General features: G+C 41.4%; 1 protein-coding gene across 7 annotated transcripts in view; it reads right to left on the bottom strand.

Moving 5' to 3' along the window:
- Positions 1-19,725, bottom strand: part of LOC128690958 (uncharacterized) — a 213,911-nt gene that overhangs the window by 170,355 nt on the left and 23,831 nt on the right. For 6 of the 7 annotated variants that reach the window (XM_070088433.1, XM_070088436.1, XM_070088437.1 and 3 more), the window contains exon 2: positions 5,497-5,709. In XM_070088433.1, the coding sequence (XP_069944534.1) occupies positions 5,497-5,554 (58 nt within the window). In that variant the 5' untranslated portion in view covers positions 5,555-5,709. Of the gene's footprint in view, positions 1-5,496; positions 5,710-5,837; positions 5,956-19,725 lie in introns of those variants that run through there. The other variant, XM_053779758.2, reaches the window with a different exon arrangement.

Here is a 19,725-nt window from a genome sequence, read left to right as displayed (position 1 = left end):
CACAGTGGCTTCATCAGTCCATACAAAGGAGAATCTTGAAGAACAGGAGGAGAATGAGGTAATCAGTCCCTCAACCTTGAGTCGATGTGGTCAGTCCATCAATCTTGAATAGAATACGGCATACGTGCTGAGAAGGAGCTTATAAACCGTTGGCAGGAGAGGTGCAGAAGTCATAGGTCGTGTAACATTTGTTCAATACTTGGGAATTCTTCGCTTGCCTAATTCTTGGGCACGACCTACTTCAACATTGAACAAATGTTACACGACCTATGACTTCTGCACCTCTCCTGCCAACGGTTTATAAGCTCCTTCTCAGCACGTATGCCGTATTCTATTCAAGATTGATGGACTGACCACATCGACTCAAGGTTGAGGGACTGATTACCTCATTCTCCTCCTGTTCTTCAAGATTCTCCTTTGTATGGACTGATGAAGCCACTGTGTGGCGAAACGTTTCCTCAATAAAGATACCCTAGAGTTGCACATGTGTCTAATTTATCAACATGTCGGTTCTCTGAACCATTCATCTACAAATTAAACGGGATTGTTAGTGAACAGCAATATTCCAGCCTAGAGAGTACAAATGACTTCAAGAGAACCATCATTGGCTTAGCATCTCTTGTTTTTAAGGATCTTGCTATCCATCTTATCACTTTCCTCTCGGTTGTGATAATTATACTATTATGAGCCTGAAAAGTGAGATCTGACATATCACTCAATTCCCTCACGTTAGTGTCTCACTCTATCGAGTGCTTAGTTAGATTTATATTTAGTTTTAACTTTTATTTCTTATTTTTTTCTATAACGGAGCAACTGAAATCTGTCTTCATTGAATATTACATTGTTTTCTGATGCCCACTGAGAGACGACTTATATCTGCTTGGAGATTTGCAGTATCCTTATTGGATGCCACTCATACAAATTCAAGTATCGTCTGCTAAGGATGACAAGACTAGGATCTATGTCCCTGTCTACGATGGGTCACGAGGTAGATATATCGCTCACATGAAGTATGTCCTTCAGCTCGTCCTAAAAAATATGATTCAAACAGGTTTTGGAACATGTCTTTCGAGCAGGTCCTAAAAATATCTGAGGCGGGTCTTGGAATTTAATATTTAGGTGGGTCATGCAAAATGTGATTTAAGTAAATTCTGGAAAATATTATTCAAGCAAGCCCTGGAAGTGTCTTGATCTTAAGTTTAAGACAAAACTCCAACAGTTCATTGGATTTAAATAATAATAATAATAATAATAATAATAATAATAATAATAATAATAATAATAATAATAATAATAATAATAATAATAAAATTATTATTTATTACATTGGGGAAGTGCTAAACTCGTCGAGGCTAAACAGCCCCTGGGAGGTGATCAGGTTTGAATCGAGGAAGGGGAGGTTATCGAGAAAAATTAATATAGTTTGATTATGGTTAGGCTGTTATCAACTTAATTCACCATACAATGGTCAATAAAAGACAAAGCCCTTCACTGTATAATATATCTTGTTTACAGTCTACATAACGACAATGATGAGGGAATAAACAGCAACATAAATAAGTTTTCGATGACACTAAAATAAGCTGTTAAATAATTTCTTATGTGGACACTAGAAGGCTACAGGATGACCTGGTTAAGTCGATGTGGTCGGAAAAGTGGCAGATGCCGTTCAAACCCAGTCAAATGTAAGGTTATAATCATAGGAAAAGGAAATAACTGTGGCAGTTATAAGCTAAATAATGTTGACCTTAGTCAAAGTGAATATGAGAAAGAGTTAAGAGTTCTGGTTAGCAGAAATTTAAAGCCAAGACATGAGAGCGTAATGTTCGCAATAAAGCAAATATAATTCCTGGTTTCATATCAAGAAGAATAAATAATAGAATTCCTAAGGTTATACTTCAACTTTGTCTTTGGTTGGGTCTCATTTAGATTATGATGCTCAGTTCCGTTCTCTATATTACAGGATAAAAGAGCTCGAAAATATACAGAGAAGGATGTATTAATAACCTTTTCTAAGAAAATAGGCTGATGGCACTAAACTTGCACTCTTTGGAAAAGAGTAGAATTACGGGAGATACCGCTAAAGGGTACAGACAGAAAAGAGGAATAAATAAATGGGTATACATAGTGTGTTGAAAATATCTAACAAAGACAGGGCTCGCAGCAATGTATTCAAGTTGGAGAAATTTATATTTAGAAAGGATACTGGGAAGTACTGGTTTGGCAATAGAGTTGTAGATGAGTTTAACAAACTCCTTGGTAGCGTCATTGAGTGTGAGTCCAGTGGACCAGCAGGCCTGCTGCAGTGTTCCTGCCTTCTTATATTCTTATTAACTTACTGACTCAGATGTACACAGACTTCCAATATACATCGTCTAAATAACCTGCATATACGACGATGCGCTTACCTTTAAAAGCATGGCAATGGGTAAATTCAAATTCTTATTTTCGTTACTATGGCATCTCAATTATAAATCCAATATTATTATAATTATCATTATTATTTTATTATTGTTATTACTATTATCCAGCACATTTATTCATGCTGCCTGGCTCATGTGACTTTAATTTATTCGAACACATTTTTCAAGTCTCTTGAGCGCATAATTGCAAATCAAACATCATTATGTCAGAGATAACAAGTATTGTGATCTTAGTGTAAGATTATTCTACATACACAGCGCTTGCCTCAAACATGTTTATTATTAGCATTCGTATCACTGAAATTAATGGTTACTCTAGTGTGATTTAAACTAGGAATGCAGTGCAGCAAACTTCAAAATATGAGTATGCAACGTCAGTTCTAATTAAAGGCTAATTAATGATACAGTTGAGCCATTTTCTTAGTACTGGTTCTGGGTCACGGGTAGTAGAATACATAAGCCATTTTCCTAGTAATATTTCTGGGTCAAGGGTAGTAGTATAAGTGAGCCATTTCCCTTGTTATTTCTAGCTCAGTGGTGGTAGCCTAGTGTATTTTAAATATATATAAATAGTCATACAATGTCTGAGAAAGACGTAATCAATTTAATCCGAGGAAATGGAAGATATCTCCTAATACTTGAGTGAAGAGCCCTCCACTAGCATCAAGGCACCCTTCTTCAAGGGTGAGAGATACCTTTGTTAAAAGGTTATTCTTGTGAGGGTATATCTGGTGCTCAAGATGGTCCACGTTCTAAATTACGTAAAGTGATTCTGTTACTTTAATACGCGTAACACTTATATTAAATACTATATAACTAAAAACCTAAATCGCATATTTCAGCAATTTTTTCGAGTTTCCTTTAATGAAGTCAGAAAGTAATAATATATAAATACTCAGTAATAATTTTCTCAGTGTCTTCACAGGGAGTTGACAGATGTGTATGAGTGGGATGTTTTTATTACCCACTAACTAGACACTGATTGCCACTAGATGAGGAAGCAGGTTCGACTATTTCCTCTATTATGTGACCTGGTTACACGTGTCAACGGATGCAGGAGCAAGTGTAATGTTTGGATAATGAAGCCAATCTATCGTTGCATTTCTGTTAATCGACTTGATGTTTATTATTTCTTTTGATTATGTTACTAAGAAAATATTCACTCTGGTAATACACTGACATTCTGAAGGTACGTTTAACACATAATGAATTATGGCTATTACAGTTATTACTGAGGCTTACTATGCAAATTTGTTTAGCAGTGACTGTCGCAACAAGTTGGTATGATGACTTAAAGTGACGGCTTTTTCTGCATTACATTTCTTTATACCCAAGTGTGTTAGCGTTTTAATGGAAGAGCTGCGGAATGTTGGTTATGAAAACCGACATAGATTTTGTCCGCTGGCTATGGTCTGAACATTCAATGTTTTTTGCCTTGCAGTGTGCTAGGCGGCTAGGGTACTAGTTCCAGGAACTAGGCGATCATTTTACCTCCACTCCTGAGAAACAGTTTGTGTACTGCCTGGGGCCAGTAGCTGGCCTGGGGCAACTGTTGCAAGGCTAATTGCTACCCTGGTGTGGGCGGGGTAATATTTATGAGTCTATGGTTGTGGGAACGGGTTTACTGCAACCGGGCTTTAGAAATCTTTGTTCTCCGAGTGATAAGAAATTGGTTTGCTACGTTTAAAGCCTATTGGCCAAGTTATTTATTAATTAAGATTGCAAATTCACATGAAGATGACAATAATATACTGTTTAGCTGTTGAGGATACCATCTCAACTGTTTGTTGAGGATACCATCTCAACTGGTTGTTGAGGATACCATCTCAACTGGTTGTTGAGGATACCATCTCAACTGGTTGTTGAGGATACCATCTCAACTGGTTGTTGAGGATACCATCTCAACTGGTTGTTGAGGATACCATCTCAACTGGTTGTCAAGGATACCCCGTGAACTGTTTGGATACCATCTCAACTGATTAAGATATAATCTGAGACTGATAATTTTCAACTGGTTTTCTTCTATAGAATTCAAGGGTTTCCTCTCTTCAAGAATTGGTGAACCTTTTTGATTACTGGTATTGTAATCTAGGGGTTCAGTGGTTTATAGACTTCGATTACGAAGAATAAAATTCACAATACCATAACTGGAACAATTCACTAATAACCCACAATTTGAAGTGAAAGTTTTAGCTCACAACTTTCGACCAAGACGGAATAAAACGTACTAGTTTACCTGGAGTTTACCTGGAGAGAGTTCCGGGGGTCAACGCCCCCGCGGCCCGGTCTGTGACCAGGCCTCCTGGTGGATCAGAGCCTGATCTACCAGGCTGTTGCTGCTGGCTGCACGCAAACCAACGTACGAGCCACAGCCCGGCTGATCCGGAACTGACTTTAGGTGCTTGTCCAGTGCCAGCTTGAAGACTGCCAGGGGTCTGTTGGTAATCCCCCTTATGTGTGCTGGGAGGCAGTTGAACAGTCTCGGGCCCCTGACACTTATTGTATGGTCTCTTAACGTGCTAGTGACACCCCTGCTTTTCATTGGGGGGATGGTGCATCGTCTGCCAAGTCTTTTGCTTTCGTAGTGAGTGATTTTCGTGTGCAAGTTCGGTACTAGTCCCTCTAGGATTTTCCAGGTGTATATAATCATGTATCTCTCCCTCCTACGTTCCAGGGAATACAGGTTTAGGAACCTCAAGCTCTGTAAATTGTGGTTTATTTGTAAAAAGATCTCGAATATTATTGTAAACTCAATATTTGCAAATGCATGTGTTTGTGGGAGAGCCTTTTTCTTGTTTTTGTATTATCGGATTCCTTGATTTCTAACTTATAAAAACTTTCTGAACTGAAAGCATACAATGATATTGTACATGGTTAAAAACAAATTATAATGCGTTATTGCCCAACACATGTGAATTGGACCCATTAAATGCCTATTGTAATCTTATAACTACCGCCCATAAGATGGGTATGGGTTGACTGTAGCCCACAGGACGGGAATAAGGTGAATGCTGCCCACAGGATGGGTATGGGGTACATAATAAAACTATCAGTTAACTCTAGCAGTACTCACCCAGACGCTGATCCCACTCTGTTTCGCGGAAGGGACTGTCCTGTAATCGCTGTGACATCGTTGACACTGGTTCTTGCTGAGCACTAAACTTCACTCAGTTGATTGATTTCACTACGAATGTTTTTCTGCACTTAAAGCCTCAAAGTACAGATCCTTAATGAGAGAGCCGCCGAGCAGCGGCTTGTCTCACCGCATGTTGATGCACTCCTTAATCTGTGTGACAGAAAGTATCTAGTTAATAAGGAACAGTGAACGTACACACGTAACTCCGCGGCGCAGTATATCCTAGGTGCGAGTACGCAGTGTATGTGTGTGTGTGTGTGTGAGGCAAAACACTCAACTGTGCGAGTGGCAGGAAGGTCGAGTGTGGTGGGCAGGAGTGGCAACGGTGGTGGTGTTATGTGCTGTGGTGGAGCAACCACACTGCTGTCTCCCTGCCTCCATCCCTCCTCACACACCACCAGCATACCCGCTCTCTCTTACACCCTCCTTTCCCCCATCTCAATCTCTCTCCTCTCTCTCTCTCTCTCTCTCTCTCTCTCTCTCTCTCTCTCTCTCTCTCTCTCTCTCTCTCTCTCTCTCTCTCTCTCTCTCTCTCTCTCTCTCTTTCTCTCTCTCTCTCTCGCTCTCTCTGTCTCTTTCTCTCTCTGACTCTCTCTCTCTCTCTCTCTCTCTCTCTCTCTCTCTCTCTCTCTCTCTCTCTCTCTCTCTCTCGTGCGCGCACACTAAGATAGGTGAGTACGTTCATTTTGGGCTCTCGAATGAGCCAAGGATTTTTTTTATCACATGGGTCGTCGTCTCCCACCAATTGGAACACAAGTGGAGAGCGAGTAGCGCATGTAACCACCAAAAATTAACTCGCACCTACTTCACAACCTTTGAGGTTTGAGAGGAATCAGTTAATTAACGACTCATCGATGAGAATCAGGGTTCAGGTGCTGGAGCTCGACTCCCTCTCCCCCACACAGGTTAATACATATCAGTTAAACATTAGTTAATGTATCCGGGAAACATCGCCCCAGTGACCCTGTCACACCAGATACTATAAATTAATAAGAAAATTATATAAGACCTAAGAGGGATCAGAATGAGGAAAATATGTGAATCTGTAGGAGTAGGCTGGTAGACAGCAACTAACTAGGGAAGTACTACGTAAGATGTAGGAGTAGGCTGGTAGACAGCAACTAACTAGGGAAGTACTACGTAAGATGTACGAGTAGGCTGGTAGACAGCAACTAACTAGGGAAGTACTACGTAAGATGTAGGAGTAGGCTGGTAGACAGCAACTAACTAGGGAAGTACTACGTAAGATGTACGAGTAGGCTGGTAGACAGCAACTAACTAGGGAAGTACTACGTAAGATGTAGGAGTAGGCTGGTAGACAGCAACTAACTAGGGAAGTACTACGTAAGATGTACGAGTAGGCTGGTAGACAGCAACTAACTAGGGAAGTACTACGTAAGATGTACGAGTAGGCTGGTAGACAGCAACTAACTAGGGAAGTACTACGTAAGATGTACGAGTAGGCTGGTAGACAGCAACTAACTTGGGAAGTACTACGTGAGATGTACGAGTAGGCTGGTAGACAGCAACTAACTTTGGAAGTACTACGTAAGATGTACGAGTAGGCTGGTAGACAGCAACTAACTTGGGAAGTACTACGTAAGATGTACGAGTAGGCTGGTAGACAGCAACCAACTAGGGAAGTACTACCTGTTAATATTTCTTTACACTCTGGCAGGCCTGATCCCAAACCTGCACACCGAAATTATTACTTATAAACATTAAAGGCTTGGCAGATGGCACAATAAAAAGCAGGGGAGCGATGCGTACACAGAGAGAACTCAATAAGTGTTAAGGGACCACAACTCTTCAACACCCTCCCTTCATGCATAAGGAAGATTAATTACCAACAAACCCCTGACCGTCTTCAAGAAGGAACTCAAAAGATTCATTAAAACAGTTCCAAATCAGCCGGGTTGTGGTGTATACGTTGGACTGCAGGAGCTAACAGCTTGATCGATCAAGCCAGCAACCAGAAGGCCTGGTCTGAGACCGGGCCGCGGAGGCGATGACCTCCGGAAGCGACTCCAGGTTAATGTAGGATAACAGGTAAATTTTACAAACTCCTTCTCACGCTCAGTATACACATACCATTCCTGTCCTATGTGCTTCTTAATAATTCTTAATACTGCTAAGATAATTTCCTTTCCAAACTAAGACAGGTCTGGGACCGGGTCGTGGGGAAATAATTCCCAGAACCGTTAACAGACGATAAATAAAATTAATAATAATAATAATTATATATTATTATTTTTATATTCAGAGGGAAGGGCTAAACCCGTAAAGATTTAGCGCTTCTCTATGAATGGGAGAGGTGAACGGTAGCTAGATGCAGACTATATACATGGGAGTTAAAACAGTGGAGACAAACTCCATATATTGAGTCAAAGAAGAAACGACAGTAACAAATGTTTACGTAATCCAGTCGACTGACAGCTGAGAAGAGCACTCAGGAGCAACAGCTCCTGAGTGCTCAGACTTAAGTATGATCAGGTTGTGGAGGCCACGAACTTGTAAAATTAAGAGTGGAGGTGGGACCAGGAGCTACATCGACCCAGCAGCCAGAACTATGAGTCTAAACATCAATACCCGCACATGCTCGCCCGTGCATACACAAACACACAAATCAGTCAATCAATCAATACAAACATTTACTCAGTCTCAGTGTAAATGGTTCCACAGCTACAGTAATTGTAACTCAAGAATAAAAACCTACATAGAAGTTATACAAAAAATCCCTTCAAGCAGTTTGTGGAAAGGGGGCTAAAATCTGGTGAAAGGCTCTTGATCCAAATAACTGGAGCTACCTCTCCCTTTCCTTGAATGGAATCTTATCTCTCATTCCCCAAATGCTATATGGCCCATGGGGGTTCAGCGCTTCCCCACGATTATAATAATACAATAAGCTCACTGAATATCACACACGAGTGATGACTTGAAGACAGGGAACAACATTAACAATTCTGTGACAGGAAGATTTTAGTGTGAGTGCATGGTAACAGTGTGTGCATGGTAACACTGTGTGTGCATGGTAACACTGTGTGTACATGGTAACACAGGGTGTGTACATGGTAACACGGTGTGTACATGGTAACACAGGGTGTGTACATGGTAACACGGTGTGTACATGGTAACACAGGGTGTGTACATGGTAACACAGGGTGCGTACATGGTAACACTGTGTGTACATGGTAACACAGGGTGTGTACATGGTAACACTGTGTGTACATGGTAACACAGGGTGTGTACATGGTAACACAGGGTGTGTATATGGTAACACAGGGTGTGTACATGGTAACACAGGGTGTGTATATGGTAACACGGTGTGTACATGGTAACACAGGGTGTGTACATGGTAACACAGGGTGTGTACCTGGTAACACAGGGTGTGTACCTGGTAACACAGTGTGTGTACCTGGTAAGTGTGTGTACCCAGTAACACAGTGTGTGCAGCACCGCCTTCACTCTGCTTTCCCTCAACACTTTCTTAAAATTTAATTAGACTACCGAACAGTTTGTTGACGTTTGATCAATATTTAAAAGTTAGTGGTAATTTATCAGGAGGCAGAAAAAAAAAAACGATTGAGTGACAGAATAAGAATGCGAGGAAAAAACAAGAGATAAATACGGTAAGAAATGAATATAAAACTGAAAGAGCTTGATATTGACATAAGTAAGTTGATTTAGGTACAGGTACACATAAGTAAAATTATGCATACTTATCATACATAATTTACACATACATAGTAACGTATGTGTAAATTATCTAGGATAACATCCAGGCAGGATGACTGTTTGTTTTGAGAAGGTAAATGGCAAATTTGATAAGGTTTATCCAGGACAAGCGTTTCCTGACGCGGGTCTTAGTCATATGATGACCCGTCGCTGGAGCTTTTGGTCATCTGACCGAGGCCTTAGGCTGGCTTACCGGTTCACCCCTTGAAAAATTATGATCATAGTTATAGCCATTTTGAAAATGTAAATAAATCTCACAGTGTGAAATATGCAGACAGTGCAGGATACTCCTGGAACTTAAGGAATATGAAGGAAACGTATACCTGGAGTTTACCAGAAGAGGGTTTCGGGGGTCAACGCCCCCGCGGCCCGGTCTGTGACCAGGCTCATGGTGGATCAGGGGCCTGATCAACCAGGCTGTTGCTGTTGGCGGCACGCAACCCGACGTATGAACCACAGCCTGGCTGGTCAGGTACTGACTTTAGGTGCCTGTCCAGCGCCTTCTTGAAGACAACCAGGGGTTTATTGGTAATCTCCCTTTTGTATGCTGGAAGGCAGTTGAACAGTCTTGGGCCCCTGACACTTATTGTGTTTTCTCTTATCGTGCTAGTGGCGGGGGGGGGGGATGTTGCATCGTCTGCCGAGTCTTTTGCTTTCATAGGGAGTGATTTTCGTGTGCAAGTTTGGTACTAATCCCGCTAGTATTTTTCAGTGTATATAATCATGTATCTGTCCCGCCTGTGTTCTAGGGAGTACAGGTTGAGGAGTTAGTTTCTAAACAAATTATTTTATTTTACAGTAATTACCTTATCTGTGAGCATAAAATGGCTCTGTTGGTAATCCCCCTTATGTATAATGGGAGGCTTCTGAAAAGCCTTGGGCCTCTTACATTTATCGCGTTATCTCACAATGAACTCGTGAAGCCCTGCTCTTCACTGGGGCATTTTGCACAGTCTATCAAAGCCTCTAGTTTTCTTAAGAAATATCCTCGCCATTTATGCCCAAAGAGATGCTGGATTCTTAGGCAAGCACCCCGTGGAAAAAATCTTCCCTTTTCCAGTAAAACTCCTACCCATACCTACACACCATTCAAACCTCACCAGCGCGTTAATCCCCAGCGTCAGGCACAGAAAGCATTGTTAACTCACTATATTGAGTGGCAGGTGTTCTGCTCTGTTGACGACAGTTACAACTGTCTTACACGTAAACATCAAGTTTATACACCGCCATCAGCTAAGGCACGTTACGCCATTTTTAAATATTCATCTTTTATTTTCGTTGTTTATTGTGGATGATTGTGAAAAATTACATGATAAATTGTTTTTTTATGTAAGATAAAGAACGTGAATGAGATAAGATGCAGGAAGGTTTGAGGGACCTAGATGGTGGTGCAGTGGTGAAGGATGGTGGTGCACTGGTGAAGGGTGGTGGTGCAGGGGCTGAGATGTGGTGGTGCAGGGGAGAAGGATGGTGGTGCAGGGGCGAGGGGTGGTAGTGCAGGGTATTGGGTGGTGGGTGGTTACAGGGTGGTACAGGGACGCTGCAGGGGGTGAGCTTTGGGAGGGTAATGGTGAAGGTGCTGGTTAACCTTGAACAAAGCCACTTCCAACCTCCCCCACCATAACAACCAACCCCTTCCCCCCTACCATAACAAACACCTTCAACTATCTTGAGAGATAGTAATTCCCAAGTAAAGGTAACTCCAGCTCTGCTGGAATGAAACCTTTGAAGCTGCCCGAAACGATGAACCTTTAATGGAATACTTGACGATATCCAAACCCTATCGTGTGTGATGGAATACGATACGAAAACATAGCTAACTTTTATTCCTACTCTGTGACTATCATATAGACTAATATAACAGCACAGTGCTGATGTATCCATTTTTGCTAAATACAGAATAGCACTAAAAAAGTCTAATCCCCATTATAACATCAGCACACCCAAAACATTTCCACAACAGCACCACAACAACAGCGTACTCACAACAGCACCACAACAACAGCGTACTCACAACAGCACCACAACAACAGCGTACTCACAACAGCACCACAACAACAGCGTACTCACAACAGCACCACAACAACAGCGTACTCACAACAGCACCACAACAACAGCGTACTCACAACAGCACCACAACAACAGCGTACTCACAACAGCACCACAACAACAGCGTACTCACAACAGCACCACAACAACAGCGTACTCACAACAGCACCACAACAACAGCGTACTCACAACAGCACCACAACAACAGCGTACTCACAACAGCACCACAACAACAGCGTACTCACAACAGCACAACCATCACTACCACAAAAGTACACCCACAACAGCACTCTCTCCATACCACAACAATGGTACCCCACAACCACAACTTTCTAAGTAACCAATCCACCTCAACAACCTCTCCTCCACACTCTGAATTATACCTTTCATACCACTACACCGTCTTCTAATTTCCACCTCCCTCATTCTCTGCATGATATTCACACCACACATGACATTCCTACTGTCTAGATCCAGCCTCTTCCTGGCTGCAACATTTAAAGCCCATGCCTCACACTCATATAACAGTACTGGTATCACTCTGGTACATTCCCGCTGCAACATTTAAAGCCCATGCCTCACACTCATATAACAGTACTGGTATCACTCTGGTACATTCCCACTTTTCCCTCCACTGAGTCCTCAGTTATTAGTATATTTAGAGAAATTTATACGGCACCTGGGAAATAGGAAGCAGACAGGTTTAATCCAGGAAATGGGAGGACAAGCCCAATTTCTTGAATCAAGTCATTCACCAGCATCAAGGAATCTTCCTTGAAGGGAAACACGCCTCAATATTCCATCTACATGTTATCCTTCGTCTAGTCTATGATTCACCTCATCTCTCATAAACACGTCTACCAAAACATTTACTCACCTATATCTATTTAAATGCATTCATTCACTTCGTCCATATTGATTTCATCAGATACTAGGCTGAACATTAAAATGGTATAAAATACCGACAGATTGTTAGGTAAGACACATATGCAACAGTTAGGTATCTTTATTTTGAAACGTTTCGCCTACACAGTAGGCTTCTTCAGTCGAGTACAGAAAAGTTGATAGAAGCAGAAGATACTTGAAGACGATGTAATCAGTCCATCACCCTTAAAGTTTTGAGGTGGTCAGTCCCTCAGTCTGGAGAAGAGCATTGTTCCGTTGTCTGAAACAATTGTTTCAGACAACGGAACAATGCTCTTCTCCAGACTGAGGGACTGACCACCTCAAAACTTTAAGGGTGATGGACTGATTACATCGTCTTCAAGTATCTTCTGCTTCTATCAACTTTTCTGTACTCGACTGAAGAAGCCTACTGTGTAGGCGAAACGTTTCAAAATAAAGATACCTAACTGTTGCATATGTGTCTTACCTAACAGATACTAGGCTAAACATCCCTAGCATTTCTAAATCCTTGTTCCTCTGTAATCTTACTTTCTATCTTGCCCATATTTCGATAATAATTCTACTGGTCATTTTACCCAGTATACTCAACTCTCGGTGTGTATATTCTGCGTGAATGGCAGAAGGCATGGAATCAATCAATCAATCAAAGTTTATTCTCTATAAGGATTACAATGCGGGGTTTACAGATTTTGGTTATTGTGTGGTTTACATGTAATAAAATACTAATTACAGAGGGGGCCACTAGGACACCTAGCATGGCTAGGCATTTCGGGCAAACTTAGATTAATTCTTAACCCTAAATTATTACAAATTGTGGAGTAAGTTAATTAAATACTAAGTGACTAAATACTAGTTTGTGAGTTTAGCAATGTGAATGCTTTTGTTTTGGCACACTACATAGTTTCTATATTGGAGTATCACAGGCAAACTTATGACTGTAGATGAATGGTTCAGAGAACCGACATGTTGATAAATTAGACACATGTGCAACTCTTGGGTATCTTTATTGAGGAAACGTTTCGCCACACAGTGGCTTCATCAGTCCATACGTAGGAGAAACTTGAAGAACAGGAGGAGAATGAGGTAATCAGTCCCTCAACCTTGAGTCGATGTGTTCAGTCCATCAATCTTGAATAGAATACGGCATAGGAGCGGAGAAGCAGCTTATAAACCGTATGGCAGGAGAGGTGCAGCAGTCATAGGTGGTGTCACATTTGTTCAATGTGGAAGTAGGTCGTGCCCAAGAATTAGGCAAGCGAAGAATTCCTAAGTATTAATATATACTAATTATTATTAATACTTAGGAATTCTTCGCTTGCCTAATTCTTGGGCACGACCTACTTCCACATTGAACAAATGTGACACCACCTATGACTGCTGCACCTCTCCTGCCATACGGTTTATAAGCTGCTTCTCCGCTCCTATGCCGTATTCTATTCAAGATTGATGGACTGAACACATCGACTCAAGGTTGAGGGACTGATTACCTCATTCTCCTCCTGTTCTTCAAGTTTCTCCTACGTATGGACTGATGAAGCCACTGTGTGGCGAAACGTTTCCTCAATAAAGATACCCAAGAGTTGCACATGTGTCTAATTTATCAACATGTCGGTTCTCTGAACCATTCATCTACAAATTTGCATGAAGTGTGTGAATAATGTGTGAACATGTGTGAAAAGTGTATGTGAACAGTTCACACAACCTAGTGCTGATACCTCTCTCAAACCATTTTTTTAGCACGGTTCAAAAATCCCCCAATGAATTGTGTTTTCTGTATATTACTTGGCCTGATGAGAAAAGTGGTTGAGCTGTCATACAATGAAGCGGGGGAATATCAGGGTGAAGTAATTAACGCGTTTAGTGTTGAAACTGCAGTAGTAGCAGTTGCAACAGAAGCAGCAGCAGCAGGACCCTAACCAGCAACAACAGTAGTCTGTAGGGGTGGAGGTGGGCGTGTAGTGGGTAGCAAGTAGCAAGAACTGTACTCAGTCTGGCCACCTTCCCAGAGTTACCGCCATTTGTATCCACTACCTCACCCACCACAACTGACACTGACCACTACCTCACCCATTACCACTTGAGACTGACTACTACCACTACCACCTAATGCTGTTCACTACAGCTAGTAATTTCATACTTACAAGTAAAAATAATTCACTGATAAGCAACATACAAGGAGACTAATAAAAGTTCATATTACATGAGTTTAGTAGGTCATTCATATTTATGAGAAAATTCCTTGAATTACAACATTATATCTTGCAAGAAGGTGCAGGCTGACACACTTGTCACTGGGTGAATCAGGACCAGGGTCAGCCTCCACTGAGAGCCTATACTCACATTGCGTATAACACGAGGCAGCCCTGGCCGCGCACATAGCCCCACTGTCGAGGCTAATCTCTTGGAATTAGAGCAGGAAACACGTCATTAAATGTTATACGGCTCCTATGCTGCTGCACATTTGTACATTTTATAAATACTTTACAATGTTTATGTCAATAAGTTCTGGTTATCTGTGTCAATACTGACAGTTTTCTTTAATCTTTGTTGTAAAGATTAAATTATTCTCGGTATTAGTGTACAAATAAAATGCAGCCTTAATAAACCTTATTTAGTCAATAAGCTTTCAACCTGTAGATGAATGGTTCAGAGAACCGACATGTTGATAAATTAGACACATGTGCAACTCTTGGGTATCTTTATTGAGGAAACGTTTCGCCACACAGTGGCTTCATCAGTCCATACATAGGAGAAACTTGAAGAGCAGGAGGAGAATGAGGTAATCAGTCCCTCAACCTTGAGTCGATGTGTTCAGTCCATCAATCTTGAATAGAATACGGCATATCAGCGGAGAAGCAGCTTATAAACCGCATGGCAGGAGAGGTGCAGCAGTCATAGGTCGTGTAACATTTGTTCAATGTGGAAGTAGGTCGTGCCCAAGAATTAGACAAGCGAAGAATTCCTAAGTATTAAGATCCCAAGAAGTTGCAGTGTCTGACAGGTTTGTAGATGAATGGTTCAGAGAACCGACATGTTGATAAGTTAGACACAACCTACTTCCACATTGAACAAATGTGACACGACCTATGACTGCTGCACCTCTCCTGCCATGCGGTTTATAAGCTGCTTCTCCGCTGATATGCCGTATTCTATTCAAGATTGATGGACTGAACACATCGACTCAAGGTTGAGGGACTGATTACCTCATTCTCCTGTTCTTCAAGTTTCTCCTATGTATGGACTGATGAAGCCACTGTGTGGCGAAACGTTTCCTCAATAAAGATACCCAAGAGTTGCACATGTGTCTAATTTATCAAGCTTTCAACCTGATGGAAAGAAGTATAGAAATAAGAAACCTTTCATTACTACAGCGTTTCACCTCCTATAAGCTGTCAACCTAACAAAAATAGCAACACCTGTTGCTTGTTTAATAAATTCTCAATAGACAGCTAATCACAGTAATATTTGAACTTAATAAAGTATCACGAAAACTATAATTTATTTTAACTGCCTTTCTGTAGCTCTCTAGGTAGGTTACCCACTTCGGAGGCAGGTGTATATCCGTTTTCTGTTTACGTGTCCCACAGAGGTCAGTGTTGGGCTACATAACCAACATGGATGTGGGAATAAATAGAAATATAAGTATGGTTTTTGAGCACACAAAATATGCCTATAAATAATATCTAAAGAAGCCGGTCAGCTCATGATCTTCACAAATGGCCCGCACTTAGGAGAGGATATTTATTATGATGTAAAGCTTGAACACCACAGGCCTAATACTAGTATTAAATTAACACTAACTTATGGTGCAACATGAATGGTTTAAGTAAACAGTGTCTAGGGAAAAAAACGATTTAAACATAGGATGATTTGAGCAGACTGATGTTGTGGTCAGAAACGTGACAGATGCAATTCAATGTGCACAAATGTAAGGTTGAAGAAAGAAAATAACAGCAGTACTCCTCTACTCTTAGTAACTTCTCATGTTCGAAGTGATGCCTTACAAGATTTTTAGGTCAAATTTTGCGCTAAAGTGGCTAATTTATCGTGCACCTCATAGTCATTTGTAGGCAGTAGTGCAAGAGCATGTAAATGCACAATAAGGCCTAAGAACTAAGTTAACAGGAATACATCCGAATTTACTTCTACAGTCGACTTATCTATTGCAAGCAAATTTAGGATATTTACTTAATATGTCTGGTATCTTGATACCTTGACATATCACATAGGGTATTATACTATCTTTATATTCCTCAACAAGTAGAAAATTAAGCACATAGTGTTCAAGAAAGCGACCATAAGGCCGTCATATATTTTGCATTTATCTGATCAGCATCTATGTATCTCCCAAACTGCTAGAAGTACTTTTAACTAAGCCCAAGCCTGGCTACTACAGCATCAGTCAATCTAGTTCATAAGCCAGGCAGGTCCCACTCAGAATTACACCCACTCATTGTCACCCATCTAACAGCCCAATCATTTCCAGGGACCACCTAAGTTCCTCGTCCCAGCTACACCTCGCAGAAGTTTGACTCATCTACAACTCCACATTGCGTATATTTATGAGTTTGGTAGCTCGTGTGGCTTCAGGTGAAAGCACTTTCAATGCTGAAGTACGTAAATTATGTTATTCTGTTTCATGAAGCGATAACCCGTGTGGGTCATTCAGTACAAAGAGTTGTGGCGTACGATCTTACATTCACTAATTGCTGCCCGGCTTTTGGCTAGTCCTTTCCAAACATGAACCTTTCCAACATGAATCCGCCCAGGCCAGGCACCCTCAGCAACTCCTCTCTATCCTCCTCACACCTATTCCCTTTCCCTGCCTACACACCTAAATTACGTCACTTTCGTCTCAATTCCACGCAGAGAATGCAAGGTCAGCTTTCTCTCAATCCGTCTTTGTAGGAAATATTTGTGCATGCTTTCCAGCACACCCAAGTTCATTCCAAAGTAAGGAAACCAAAACTGTGCCGCTGGCTATAGGCCAACAGCCTCCCCCACCCCCACACACACCGGATACGGAATACAGACTGAGGGACAGGAGCTACAAACCTCAAACAAGGAAAAAAGACCTCATGGTAAGCAAAACTTCAGGCACATCGCTAGAGACACTATTAGTCTAATAACCTGAGACGCCGCGTATGCACATCTTGAGAAGGTAAAAGTGGACATCAGGCACCTCAGCGAAGAATTCTTCAGAACCTTGTCTATAACGTATGTTAGATTTATCATAGTGTATACAGCACTATAATGGAATCATCCCTGAACAAACATTCAGAAATTAGAGAAGCTACGAAGAACTGCTGCAAGACTAGTTGCAGAGCTTAGAGGATTATCCAATGAAGAAAAACTAAAGAAGCTGAACTTTACAACACTGGCGATGAGAACCAGGGAGGATATAGTCACGATATACGTGATACTCAGAGAACTCATTGAGATAGAGTCACACTATTTAAAGGAAAACTATCGGGAACAAGAAGGTATAGAACAGAGAGTAGCTGAAGATGCAAATGAATCAGTTATGTCTGAAAATACTTCTTCAGACTAAAGGTGGAAATGAAGCGAAACATTCTGAATGAAGAAAAGGTGGAATTAAACTATATATACAAGTTAAGAATATGTTTGGTAGTGTTCATGAGGCCAGGAGCCGAAGTTCGACTCCTACACACACACACACACACACACACACACACACACACACACACACACACACACACACACACACCTTTGGTCACTAACACCTGCTTGGCCTGAGGCACGACGCCCCTACAAGGCACCGCCACACTAATGTGTTCCACGTTAATCTGTCATCACATTACACACTACTTTCATTAACTTTAACCAAAGAATATATGGTCAGGTGTGGTCTTAGCGACCAGGTCTAGTGTAGTCTTAATGACTAAGTCGGAATGGTCTTAATGGTTCTGATAACCAGTCAGGTATGGTAACAGTAATAAGGCCAGGTGTGGTCTTGGCGACGAGGTCGAGTGTGGTCTTGACGACCAAAACGGTCTTTCCACCTGTCGTGGTGCTGGTGACCATGCCTTGCCGGAAGCCACCTTGTCTATTCCCACTGCTGACTGCAGGCACTCTACCCGCCAACTCCTGAGTAAATGTCCGGGTTCGTGGACACAGCTGGAGGCTACAGCCGAGCAGTTGAGTTCGCTATCGTATTCTTTGTAATGTTTGTGTTATCTATAGGAGTTGACTGCTTTGCTTTTAGAGCCAAATCATACCGCCTCAAGTCACGATGGCTGCATTATTAAGAATGTTTTGTTTTTTGATGTGTACATTTTTATCTGATTATAAATTCATACATATTACACGCTTTATTTATTAAAAAATTGCAATATTTTGAGTTTGTGGTAGTGAAGATATATAGTTACACTAACGTAGTTGGTATGAGCGTGAGGAACCTCCTGTTCATCTGACCATTAAAAAATAATAATGGTTGTCCAGCAAGCAGAGAAAGCTTTAACAAAATTCACCTTTTTCCACAGATAACCTACATATATTTAACAAAAGTCATAACAAATCAAAGTAACCACTTAACAACAGTAACAATAGTACTAACTATTTTACAAAGTCACAACAGATCGTCCCACTCACAGGCGTACAAATACAGGTGATTAGTAAATATGGGAAACTATAGGTATTTAGTGTGGTACGTCCCTACAGCGAGGTGGATGAGTAGTGGTGTGTGTAACTGTGTAGTGGGATGTATAACTTTATGTAGTGGTGTGCGTGTAATTATATGTGGTGTGTGGGTGTGTACTCACCTATATGTGGTTGTAGGGGTCGATTCACAGATCCTGGCCCCGGTGTATGTGTATATGTAGCGGAATGTGTACCTACATGTAGCAGGATACGTACCTATGGGCAGTATGGAGGTAAGGTATGGCACCCAGAGGGTTTAGTAAGCTGGGTCTGAAATAACCATGTGTGTGTGTGTGTGTCCGCCTAGAAAGCTAGTCTTGGCACCTCGGTTAAAAACCCAAGAAGTTGGCAACCCACGAGTGTGCTTATTTACACTTCCATAGGTAAGAAAACCATTCAAGTGGGGTGCCTCCATGCTGCTCTAGAGCTCTTAAGCGCCGAACAGCAGCTCTCCTCCCTTTCCTAGGACTACACAAAATTACCTCTCATTTTCCCCAGAAGCTGCGTAACCTCCACGGGTTTAGCTCTTCAAAACAACAAGGATATTATTATTATTATTATTATTATCATCATCATCATATTAAAGTCTTCATTAAGTACTTAAATAAATGCTGATGAAAGAAACTGCCGCGCAATATACACAGGAAAACTGTTCATTACGCAGCTGGTGAATGTGGAGAAACACCTGGTTACCAGCTGTCTAGCAGCATGGTCCACTTTGATACCACCAGCTGTCTCACCCGTTCCACCTTAACGACACCAGCTGACTCACCCATCCATCCCACCTTAACGACACCAGCTGACTCACCCGTCTCA

The sequence above is a fragment of the Cherax quadricarinatus genome, chromosome 24 (assembly GCF_038502225.1).
Source record: "Cherax quadricarinatus isolate ZL_2023a chromosome 24, ASM3850222v1, whole genome shotgun sequence".
In the NCBI taxonomy this organism is placed as follows: domain Eukaryota; kingdom Metazoa; phylum Arthropoda; class Malacostraca; order Decapoda; family Parastacidae; genus Cherax; species Cherax quadricarinatus.
This window is presented reverse-complemented; position numbering and strand designations above follow the sequence as displayed.